This window comes from Pseudoliparis swirei, chromosome 2 (genome assembly GCF_029220125.1).
Source record: "Pseudoliparis swirei isolate HS2019 ecotype Mariana Trench chromosome 2, NWPU_hadal_v1, whole genome shotgun sequence".
Lineage (NCBI taxonomy): Eukaryota > Metazoa > Chordata > Actinopteri > Perciformes > Liparidae > Pseudoliparis > Pseudoliparis swirei.
This window is the reverse complement of record NC_079389.1, coordinates 23,900,443-23,912,672: the sequence shown is the minus strand read 5'-3', so window position 1 is coordinate 23,912,672 and position 12,230 is coordinate 23,900,443. Positions and strand designations below refer to the sequence as shown.

The window sequence follows — 12,230 nt, the reverse complement described above, 5'->3', positions numbered from 1 at the left end:
CTTCATCTGGGCAGTAAGAAAGAGTAGAAGAATTAGGTCAACACATCATTCTGGTGACTTCTTCAGTGCAGCTGGAGTGGAGCGTTGAGGATCAGTCTGATCAGAGAGGTGGAGGACAGCGGCTGGCTTCCTCCGGCAATCATGCAACTTGACAGGAGCCAAAATCCAGCTGTGGGTTTTGTCCGAGCTCGAGCATGAGGAACCCGGAAAGCTAGATTTAAAAAAAGTTCAGCTCTGTTCTGACCATGCTGCATTCCTCTGAAACCGATTCATCACTTAAGAGCTCTCCGGTGTGAAGAGAGGAGCGACATGCATCGCCTGGAGGAACCTGGAGGATCAACAGCTGAGCATCCTGCAGCTCACGTGGAGCTCGTCGTGACCGCAAGAAAATATGAAGATGGTCCGAAGGCTGGTTGCACAAAGATGTTGTTGACATGCAGAGACGTCTTAAGACGTCCTAAAATTAGTTCAGTGTTCATGCTGTAAACGTTAAGTTTAATAAGTCACATTAATATATTAAATATATATTATTACAAGTATCTTGTTGGCCAGAATCAGATGTGCAGACAGTTAAAAGTTGTCGGTTGGGTTTATAGGATGAAATAATTCTACATGGCGTTAGCATCTTGAACATGATCTCACGGGCTTTTGTGAATATTAAAGTCAAGGAGTTAAACTTTATTTGGTTTTGAAGGCGCTATAAGTTCCCATTCTTTGTGCTAAGCTAAGCTACACTGAGCTAAGCTACACACTGACATCCATTAAGTCAAATCTCATCTCAAATCTTTGTGCGAGCAGCAGACGAACAGACGGGCCTGAAACCTCGCCACTTCCTCCGTGACCCATGCCGCGTGAAGTTTTGCCGGAGCATGCGTCGTTGTGTATTTGACCGGTTGAGACGCCGTTCTCTCTGCAGGGAGAAGGGGAGGCGCTGTCGGTCCAGAGAGGAAGCGGTGAATATGTTCCCAGAACCGCTGGAGTCAAAATCAGCAGATTCTGCCTTGACGATCACCAGCTAACGGAGGCACTGCTCATCATCAAAGCCGATTCCAGCTTCAGATTCTCAATGACACCAAACATTAAGAGGATTATTTTACTACCAACATGTGAGAGCGTCCGCAGGTAAGAAACAAGAAGGCGGACCGGTGAAGCACATGCCGGGTCGATCGTCCACGACTCTCTGAAGAACTCACCGTCGATATTCAGAGTCGCGGCACACGTGACCATTCCTGCAGAATTGGTGGTGACACACGAGTATTCTCCATCGTGGTCCAGGAGAACGCTGGAGATGTCCAGCTGGCAGGTTTCACCGGACTGAGACATCCTGAAGACGTCCGACTGCCGGACCTCTCTGCTGCCTCGGAACCAAGACATCCGCAGATCTGCGGACGGAGAGTTCGAGTTTTATTTCGGCATCCCTGTAAGTAGCGCCACAAACTAAAACATGGACTATCGGAGAGAGTTTATGCTCTAAACTTCTGGAGCGGCGGTCACTACCTTCCCCGGAGACGGAGCACTGGAGCCGGGCCGGCTGCCCCGCTGAGACCAGGATGTCCCGCATGGGAGCGATGAGGACCGGAGCGGTCACCCGAGCCGCGGTTTCAACCACCTTGGGGACTGGAAGCCAAGACGAGGGGAACAGAACATAATCAATGACATCATTGTCAACCATTCAAGATCAATGACTCAACTTGTTTGAGACAACAAAAATAATTGAAAGACCTTTAGTGGAATTATATTAACAGTAAAGGGTTTTACAGTCTGTACACATCGGATCAGGAACAACTCCCCATAAATTATTAGTTTACAAAATGTTCCGTGTAAATTTAATGAAACATTTGCTGTAACATTAAACAATAGAATAAAAGAACACACCTCTGAGAATTAGTTGAGAAATATCTTGTTGGATCAAAACCATCGGTCTGCATCTTACATGTGGTCAGGCATGCCAAAGGCAGCCTTCAATTAAGGACCCAGGTAAAAGGGGCAGAGCTTATAAAAAGGGGTGGGATAGTCTACTCGGCAATAAAACCATTTACATCTTGGTCCAGTCGTCCCTGGCTCGTTTACATTAAATGTGTCTTTATTTTAGTTTATACATGTAATAAGGCAAAGTGAGGCAGCCCCGATGTCCGGTTCCTGGCCTCTGATTGTAGCACCGTACCTTCCACCGTGAGAGGGGCGGAGCTGGTCGCCTCTCCGAAGTCGTTCTTGGCCTCGCAGCTGTAGACGGCGGCGTCCTCGGGGAGGACCTCGAGCAGCAGCAGCGAGTGCTCGTCCTCGTCGCGGAGGAACTTGCACTTGTAGCTGGCAGCCAGAGCCTGGGACTCTTTGTACCAGCTGACCTGAGGCTTCGGGAGGCCGCTGACCTGCACCGTGAAGCGGGCCGACCGACCCGACATCGCCGCCTGGGCCTCGACCTGCCGGACGATCTGAGGAGGCTCCGGGACTGGAGGCAGAAGACAGAAGACTCGAGTGAGGCTTCTTAAAGGTGCAGTTCGAGCTCATCGGATGCATTGCTCTCAAATCAGCACTTCTTATTGCCAGTAAAGAGAAGACGTCGTGGACCCGATGAGTCAGAACGGGTCAGAACCAGCGGACGGCAGGTCTCTTACGTCTGACGAGCAGGTTCATGGTGCTCCGGTTCTTGCCGGCGATGAAGGTGTACTCTCCGGCGTCGCTCCTGTAGGTCTCGGAGATGGTGAGGCGGTGCAGCTTCCTGATGGCGACGTAGTTGAACCGCTCCTCCACCGAGAACTGGAGCTCCGCCCCGTTCCTCAGCCAGCGGCCCTCCACGTCGTCCTCGTTCACCTCGAACTCGAAGGTGGCTCTTTGTTTCTCAACGACCTGCAGAGACAGACGAGCGGGTCGGACGGATGAGGTGACGCTTCTGAGTGTTACACCCATTTTAATTTGCACGTAGAAACAATGTTGACTCACGGTGACGTCCCGGCTGCTGGGCTCTGAGATCCTGATGTCGCGGCCCTCCACTACCAGGTTCCCCTTGGACATGCTGGACCCGGCCACAGCGGTGTATTCTCCGGCATCGGCCAGGCGGACCGATGGCAGAATTAGGCGGTGCACGAAATTATCTGAGGTCATTTTATGTCTGCAGAAATAAACAGAAGGTAACAGATTTTCTTCATTTCCTTGATGTATTGGTTTATTAGTCAAAGAGTTCTACCAGCCGAGTATGAGCTGCTGTACCTGTCAGACACCTCCAGCTCCTGACTGTCCTTCATCCACATCACCTGGATATTCGGTTCAGAAACCTCACATTCAAAAGTTGCTCTCTTCTTCTCTGTGATCTTCAGGTCCTTCAGGTCTTTGGTGAATGCAACCACGCGGGCTGCAGCGGAAAATAAAACAGGGATGAGGTGAGAATTCAAGTCTTCGACTGGTCCTTCAGGAGCTTCTACTGCTCATTGAGGAGGCTCTACTGGTCTTTCAGGAGGTTCTACTGGTCTTTCAGGAGGTTCTAGTGGTCATTGAGGAGGTTCTACTGGTCTTTCAGGAGGTTCTAGTGGTCATTGAGGAGGTTCTACTGGTCTTTCAGGAGGTTCGACTGGTCTTTCAGGAGGTTCTAGTGGTCATTGAGGAGGTTCTAGTGGTCATTGAGGAGGTTCTACTGGTCTTTCAGGAGGTTCGACTGGTCTTTCAGGAGGTTCTAGTGGTCATTGAGGAGGTTCTACTGGTATTTCAGGAGGTTCTAGTGGTCATTGAGGAGGTTCTACTGGTCTTTCAGGAGGTTCTACTGGTCTTTCAGGAGGTTCTAGTGGTCATTGGGGAGTTTCTACTGGTCCTTCGTTAGGTTCTACTGGTCCTTCATTAGGTTCTACTGGTCATTGAGGAGTTTCTACTGGTCCTTCAGGAGGTTCTACTGGTCATTGAGGAGTTTCTACTGGTCCTTCAGGAGCTTCTACTGCTCATTGAGGAGGTTCGAGTGGTCATTGGGGAGTTTCTACTGGTCCTTCATTAGGTTCTACTGGTCATTGGGGAGTTTCTACTGGACCTTCATTAGGTTCTACTGGTCCTTCAGGAGGTTCTACTGGTCATTGGGGAGTTTCTACTGGTCCTTCAGGAGCTTCTACTGCTCGTTGAGGAGGTTCGAGTGGTCATTGGGGAGTTTCTACTGGTCCTTCATTAGGTTCTAGTGGTCATTGGGGAGTTTCTACTGGTCCTTCATTAGGTTCTACTGGTCCTTCAGGAGGTTCTACTGGTCATTGAGGAGTTTCTACTGGTCCTTCAGGAGCTTCTACTGCTCATTGAGGAGGTTCTAGTGGTCATTGGGGAGTTTCTACTGGTCCTTCAGGAGGTTCTACTGGTCATGGTGGAGGTTCTACTGGTCATGGGGCAGGCAGGCATAGCTAGAGACTAACTTCAAGAAAGTGGAGCAGCAGTCGGTGGAGACCCAACCTGAGCGAAAAGGAAAAAGCTTCAATCACAAGTCTTACCCTCAACATCGAGTTTAGATGTGGTGACTGCAGAACCGGACATGAAGGTGTACTCGGCGCTGTCCCCAAAGTGAACGTTCCTGATGCTCAGAGTGTGAGTGAGCTGTTTGCAGCGAGCCTGGCATCGGTCCGTGGACCGGATCTCCACGCCGTTCTTCAACCACTTGTACGTGATTCCCTCGTAGTTGACGTTCACCTCGAATGTGACCGTTTCTTTCTCCTGAGCATTCAGGTCCTGCAGCATCGTCGCGATGAGGACGGCTGGAAGACAACAACATGGCTGGTAAGTTCTCTGAAACTTTGGTTGAGTGGAAAGAGGGACGTTGTTAAGGGAAGAGCTTACGGCTGACGGTGAGCGTGGCGGACACGCGGTCGTTCCCGCAGACGAAGGTGTACTCTGCGGCGTCGTTCCTGCTGGTGTTGGTGATCTTCAGCTGGTGCAGTTTTCCCTGGACCACGATCCTGAACTTCTCGCTCATCTGGATCTCCACGCCGTCTCTCAGCCAGGTGGACGGCACGTTGAAGTGAGAAACCTCACACTCGAACTCGGCCAGCTGGGTCTCCGGCACCTCGACGCTCTTCAGGGGTTTGGTGACCCGCAGGGCTGAAGAGACAAAATATGAAAATTCAGCTCCTTCAGACGTGGAGAAGATATTCTATAAACAGAGTGAGATGTTTGCGTTTGATAAAGATGATTGTCAGCTTCCTTACATTTATCAGAAAAGGGTCATTTGGAAAACGTACAAAAGACTGAACCAAGGTCTTGGATAGTGGGTTAAAGCTAGTGCTCCATGGACCAATGGGTGAGGAGCATCATCTGAAGATCTAGGTCATTGTATTTTGCCGCTGAGCAAGGAGGAGCCATTGTCTATACATCAAGCATGTCGCCTTCACACACATTCCATCTTTCGAGACTGCTAACGTGCTATGCTAATGTGCCGTGCTATGCTAACACTTACACTCGGCGAAGAGGCGAGCGCTGCACTGGAGGTGGCCCACCACGGCCGTGTACTCTCCCTCTTTGCTGCCGTCCACGTCCTGGACGATCAGTTTGTGGCTCTTCTTCTCGGAGAGCATCCTGTAGCTGTCGTTGGGCCTCAGCTCCACCTTGTTGAACATCCACTTCACGGGGATGTCGTCCTCCGAGAGGCCCACCTCAAACACGGCGGTCGCGCCCAACAGCGAGGTCACGTCCTTTGGCTTCTTCGTGATCTTGATGGCTGTCGGGGAAAATCGTTCAGTTTAAAATGTGCCGCGTGAACCTTTTCTTGGAGCGGTGCTTCTTTAAAGAAACCGCGGCCGCTCACTTTCAACGTTGAGCCTGGCGCTGGCGCCCAGTTTCCCCAGTTTGAAGGAGTAAACCGACTCGTCATGCGCGGTGCAGCTCTTGATCTTCAGGGTGTGGACTGTGCCTTCGGTCGTGATCTCGTATTTATCGCTGGGCTGCATCTCAACGCCGTTCCTGATCCACTGTGATCCCTTCACGTCCTCGTGGGTCAGCTCCAGGCTGAAGACGGCTTCCTGAGTCTGGACCACGTTCAGGTTCTTCAGGGTCTTCTTGATCTTCACAGCTGGTAGGGACGAACATAGATGTTAATGTAAGCAGTACTGGAAGCAGAAATTGCTATGAAGATTCACTGTATTTGCCAAAAATCTGACAAAATTTGATAAATATCGATCTTAATTTGTGTTTAACCATTTTGGGAGATATGCTGGTTCTACCACCTATCTTGTGGTGAGCTTAACTATTCTAAACAGTTCACATCTGAAGTACTCCAAACTCCGTAATTAATGTGTCTCTGGATAAATAATTCAATATTAATCAGTACATGAAAATCCAATTTCAGTTTCTTAAATTTCTGTCATTTATTGCTCCCTTTCAATAAACCTAAAACCGGTTCCGTCTGGTTGGTGACCCTCTTAAACTGGACCCACCTTCCACTTTCAGGGTGGCTGAGGTCTTGGAGGTTGCCACCTGGTAGGTGTACTCTCCGACGTCGGTTGCCTTGGTGATGACGATGACGAGGCGCCGCACGGCCCCGGTCACCTCGCTCAGCGTGTTCTCGTTGAAGTCCACGCGATTGCCGTCCTTCAGCCACTTGCCCTCCGTGGTGGGATTCGCCACCTCGCACTCCAACACCGCGGTCTGGGAGTTGGCCACCACCAAGTCATACAAGGGCTTCTTGATAGCGCCACCTGGTGACAGGAGGCAGTTCCAGTAAGCACCGCAGCGCGTCGCCTCGCAGTAGAGGCCATCTTTAACGTAGAGTGCGGCGTACCTGACACGGTGAGGGAAGCGGTGCACATCTTCTCCCCGGCGGCGAACATGTACTCGCCCTCCTCGTCCTTCATTGCGTTCATGACGGTCAGCTTGTGGATCTTGTTCTTGGACTCCATCTTGTAGTTGGCGCCGGCTTTGAGCGGCTGCCTCTTGAAGGTCCAGAAGGCGTCGATGCCGGCGTGAGAAACCTCGGCATCGAACGTGACATTCTCAGACTCGGAGCAGGACTTGTCCTGGATCGGTTTCAGGATCTGGACGGCTGAGAGACGGAACCACGGTTAGTCCATTAAACTCATGGTCCGAGAGTCGTCTTTCACATTTATGACAATTAACAATCAAAAATATCCTTTTTGTACTTTCACAGAAACTGTAATGAATAAAATGTCTTGTCATTCTAACTGTCAGGTTCCTGTGTTAATGTAAAGGTGCTGCAGGAATGGATGTTGCAGTCTGATTGGTCAGAGACACCAAATATCTTTCATTTATTATTATAGACTTCTTTGGGCTTTAGGAATATATGAATATATTTCACAGTAAATACCAGGATTTAATTTCCTGGCACATCGGACAGTGATTTCACGAAATCTAAAACTTATTGTCTTTTCTAGTTAGGACTTCAGTTTGAAAGACTTTCCTTTAAATTTGGCATGAATCTGAACATCAACTCACTACTCTGTGCTTTGGTGTCTTCTTGATGATAAGTCGCCATGACAACATACAACGAATCGAAACAAGGGATTCTACTAATTTACTCATCTCACTGAAAATATAATATGTGTGTCGGTTGTAAGTAGGAATACATGCTTAAGTCTTTCCAAGTAAAACTTACTCTGAACGGAGAATTTGCAGCTGGTGTCGGCACGGCCGACCATCAGCTTGTAGCACCCTTCGTCAGAAGCGAAGGTCCGGGTGAAGACCAACCGCTGCTTGGCTCCCTTTGCCACCAGCTGGACTCTGTCGCTGGCCGTCAGCTGTTTGTCGTCATGGAACCATTTGACCGAGCTGACGTCCTGAGCAGAGATCTTGGCCTCCAGGACCGCCTTGGTGCCCTCAACGGCGCTAGTGTCCTTCAGTGGGCTCAAGATGCCAATGGCTGCAACACAAGATACAATCTGTAGTACCATTTCATTTGGAAACTCTGAGTCCTTGAGGAGACGGACATCCGAGGGGCCTTACTCTGAATGAGCAGCTTTGCAGCGGTGGAGATCCCCTGGGCGGGAACCACAAAGGAGTACATTCCTGTGTCGTCCTTGTTGGTGTCTTCAATCAGAAGCTTGTGGATCTGTTTGTCGACAACGATGTGCACACGGTTGGAGGCTGTGGCCGGCTGTTCGTTCTTCATCCAGGTTCCTTCAACGTTCTCCTGGGAGAACTTGACCTCCAGCTGAGCGATGTCGCCCTCGCAGATGGTTATGTCAGTCAGAGGCTGTATCAGGGTCACGGGGCGCACTGAGACCACAGGAAAAACATGTGAGCCACTGGATGCAACCAGAATATAAGTCACACTATATACCTCCCTAGAAGCTGCAGTACTCCTGACACCCCAATATATTAAATTGATGATTAGAAACAAACATGATTTTTTCGAAAAGACATGAAATATCCAAACTCTGAAGCAGACAATTTCCCTGAGGGTTTTCGTGGAGATTCGGAAGGTCACAAAACGCATGAGGAGTCACCCTCTAGGCATCATGAACTCGGATTCCAAATTTAATGGGAAAGTAGGATCATTTCATTTTTGGATGAATTGACTTGATGCTCCACACTTATTACACACAAGTTACTTCCATCACTCACATTTCATTTTCAGTGATGCACTTGTCTTGAAAGTTCCCACTTTGAAGGTATATTTCCCCTGGTCCTCCTTCTTGACCTCTTTTACGGACAGGGAATGTCTTCCACGGCGGGAGGACATGACGTATTTGCTGCTTTGAGAAAGCAGCTTTTCTCCAAAGAACCAGCTGCCTTCAGCGTCCTCACTGGACACCACACAATCAAACTCTCCAGAGTACGTCTCAGGAACCTCGGTGCTCTCCAGCTGCTCAAGGATCTCCAACGGAGCTCCTGTTCATGACATAATACAGATGGTTGATCAGTGTCTGCAGTAAATATGCAGTATTCATACACTGGAGCTAAGTGGCTTTGTTTAAGTTGTTCCTTCACAACATTTCCTGCGTGGACTCAAGTGACTTAAGAAGGTCAACAGGTCTTGGTTCTCGGTTATAGGACTAGGTTCAACCTAAGACAGGTTAAAAGGTCTAGGTTCTCGGTTATAGGACTAGGTTCAACCTAAGACAGGTTAAAAGGTCTAGGTTCTCGGTTATAGGACTAGGTTCAACCTAAGACAGGTTAAAAGGTCTAGGTTCTTGGTTATAGGACTAGGTTAAACCTAAGACAGGTTCAAAGGTATAGGATCTCGGTTATAGGACTAGGTTCAACCTAAGACAGGTTAACAGGTCTTGGTTCTCGGTTATAGGACTAAGTTCAACCTAAGACAGGTTAAAAGGTCTAGGTTCTCGGTTATAGGACTAGGTTAAACCTAAGACAGGTTAAAAGGTATAGGTTCTCGGTTATAGGACTAGGTTCAACCTAAAACAGGTTAAAAGGTATAGGTTCTCGGTTATAGGACTAGGTTAAACCTAAGACAGGTTAAAAGGTCTAGGTTCTCGGTTATAGGACTAGGTTCAACCTAAGACAGGTTAAAAGGTCTAGGTTCTCAGTTATAGGACTAGGTTCAACCTAAGACAGGTTAAAAGGTCTAGGTTCTTGGTTATAGGACTAGGTTAAACCTAAGACAGGTTAAAAGGTATAGGTTCTCGGTTATAGGACTAGGTTCAACCTAAGACAGGTTAACAGGTCTAGGTTCTCGGTTATAGGACTAGGTTCAACCTAAGACAGGCTAGATGTGTTTTAAATATGTTATGTGACCTCAGAATGTAAGGAACCAATTAAACCAATTAGCAGAAATTCATGTTGAGGTATTGTCCGATCGTTAGCCAACCCACCTTCAACATCGAGCTTGGCAGTTGTGCTGATGTCCTCGTCTATAACCATGCAGCTGAAGTCTGCGTTGTCTCTCATGTTGATGGTCAGCACAGACAGGAAGTGGACCTGTCTGTCTGAGTGCATCCTGTATTTGTCTCCGGAGAAAATCTCCACGTTATTTTTCAGCCATTTGACCTTGACAAAAGGCTCATTGGTTTCACACTCAAAGGTCGCCATGGTGTCCTTTTCTTTAGCTTTGACCTCCTCCAGCTTCTGCGTGAAGGAGATCACGGTCTTGGCTGCAAGAATAACAAGAAACACTGTTAGAAAATACACAATTCAAACGTAGAATAGCATGGACGTTGTAGAAAGTTCAGAGTTGGTACCTTGCACCAGCAGGAAAGCGTGGCTTGAAGTCTCTCCGGCAGTGCTTGAAGCTTTAACCATGACACTCGCAGAATCCTCGGCTATGACGTCTCTGATCACCAGTTCACACACGTTATCCTCAGGCCAGAACCAGGAAATACGATGGGACTTCTCCAGAAGAACACCATTTTTGAACCACTGGCACTCTGGTTTGGGTCTGCCGACGACCCTGACTCTGAACTTGACTTCGTCGCCCTGTGCGACGGTCTGGCTGGTGATACGCTCCAGGATCTTCGGAGCTTCCATGCTAGCTAAGAGCTTTACCCTCTCTGGTGTCATAGCTTTAGCTGTGACCTTGCGTTCCTCTTCCTTCTTCCTCTCAGCCTCCTCCTTCGCCATGGCGCGGTGAAGCAGCTCCTCTTTGGTTTTTTTCAGCAGACCCTTGTAGGACTCGTCTTTCTTACGTGACTTGAGCTCCATGGCGGTGATGGACTCGTAATAGCCTTCCTCCGTCCTGCGCTTGAACTTTCCCCTCAGCTCGTCCGACTCCTCCGTGGCTTTCTCGTGGATGATTCTGTGAGCCTTCTTCAGCTTGACCACCTCTTTTGAAGAATCATCTGCAGGTTTCTCAGTCTTCACCACGTCAAATTGTACTTTTCCAGGTTCAGGTGCGGCCTCAGCTGCCTTACCCTCTGGGGCACGGCGCAGATGAGTTCTGAAGTCCTCTTTCTCCTGAATCTCCAGCTTCACGGTATGCTCGGCTGAGCCCAAGTTGTTTTCTGCTACTATTCTGACCTCTCCTGAATCATAGGATTTGGTTTCAGTGATCTCGAAATAGTAAATACCGTCGTAATGAATCCTGTACCTCTTGCTCTTGCGGATCAGTTGTCCGTTGAGGTACCAGTTGACCTTGGGTAGTGGGTAGCCGGTCACTCGGCAGCGGAATCGCGCAATGTCGCCTTGCAGCACTCTGGCTGGTTCAGGAACGAGGACTATCTCGGGTTTGGTCTTCTCAAATTCGTCATCAGTGGTGACTCCGTAGGGTCCTCCCTCATGAGCCATGCGTTCCATCTCATCAATACGGTGTGCTCCCCTCCTGCCTTCAGGGAGCTGCGACTCCTCGACCAGACCCTTCTCGTCCTTGACGACCAGGGTGGCCGAGGTTTGGTCGGCTCCGTACTTGTTGGTGGCTCTGCAGGTTATGACGCCACTGTCTCTGGCGTGGCGGCCGTAGTCCAGACTGCAGAAGCCGAATTCGTTGACCATGCGCAGCCTGTTAGCGGCGTCCAGGGGTTTGCCGTCGTGCAGCCACTCCGCCACCATGCTGGGGTCGCCGATAGGAGTCAGTCGGCACTCAAAGTGAGCCGGACCGCAACGCTTCATCCTGATGGAGGTCAGCTTCTTCTTGAACTGTGGTTTCTGCTGCTTCTCTTTGTCATACAGGTCGCCCTCCTCCCACTGCTCTTGGCCATACCGCAGATGAAGGGGCTCCAACTCCGGAGGGGCGATCTCCTTGGCCTTGTAGGTTCCTTTGGGAATAATGAGCTTCCTCTCTGGTTCAGGCTCAACATAGTCCACCTCAACATTGACCCTGCAGCGAGTGGTGTCTCGGCCAGCCCTGTTGATGGCTGTAGCTGTGTACCAGGCACTGTCTGGGCCGGTTGCTGAAGGAATCTGGAATTTGGCCTCTCCTTTCGTTCCCTCAACCCTGGAAGATTGATTGTCATATTAACAATCCATATTAACATTTGGATTTTTACTTGTAATGGAAATGTCCATTTGTATTCTTTGAGAGCCTGTTGCGTATCTCTCTGACTACATACTTTATCATGATGACCGGGATTGGACAAGGGATTATAAAAACTGGATGTCATCGAAATAAAAATACCAAACTATCAACTCAGTTCGTGCAACAGAGACACACTATATAATTACTGATAATACAACTAATAGAAAACATACCTGATTTGTGGGTGCTTGTGTGGGGTGATGATGTCGCTGTTTTTCAGCCAGACGATGTCAGGCAGGGGGTTTCCAATGGCTTTGACGGCCAGTTCAACCAGAGTGCCCTGCTTCACACTGATGTTCCTCAGCTTCTCAATGAACTGAGGGCGTGCCAAGGTTTCTTTAGCTGAAAGAGAAAA

General features: G+C 49.2%; 1 protein-coding gene across 1 annotated transcript in view; it reads right to left on the bottom strand.

The window, feature by feature from the left end:
- The window catches only part of LOC130205281 (titin-like), a 174,640-nt gene that overhangs the window by 146,205 nt on the left and 16,205 nt on the right, over positions 1–12,230 (bottom strand). The window contains 18 exon segments of the mRNA XM_056432542.1: positions 1,194–1,382; positions 1,498–1,617; positions 2,165–2,449; positions 2,616–2,847; positions 2,941–3,109; positions 3,208–3,349; positions 4,455–4,715; positions 4,798–5,058; positions 5,414–5,674; positions 5,762–6,025; positions 6,390–6,650; positions 6,734–6,994; positions 7,565–7,828; positions 7,912–8,184; positions 8,533–8,799; positions 9,741–10,019; positions 10,107–11,794; positions 12,049–12,217. Coding sequence (XP_056288517.1) covers positions 1,194–1,382; positions 1,498–1,617; positions 2,165–2,449; positions 2,616–2,847; positions 2,941–3,109; positions 3,208–3,349; positions 4,455–4,715; positions 4,798–5,058; positions 5,414–5,674; positions 5,762–6,025; positions 6,390–6,650; positions 6,734–6,994; positions 7,565–7,828; positions 7,912–8,184; positions 8,533–8,799; positions 9,741–10,019; positions 10,107–11,794; positions 12,049–12,217 — 5,646 coding nt within the window.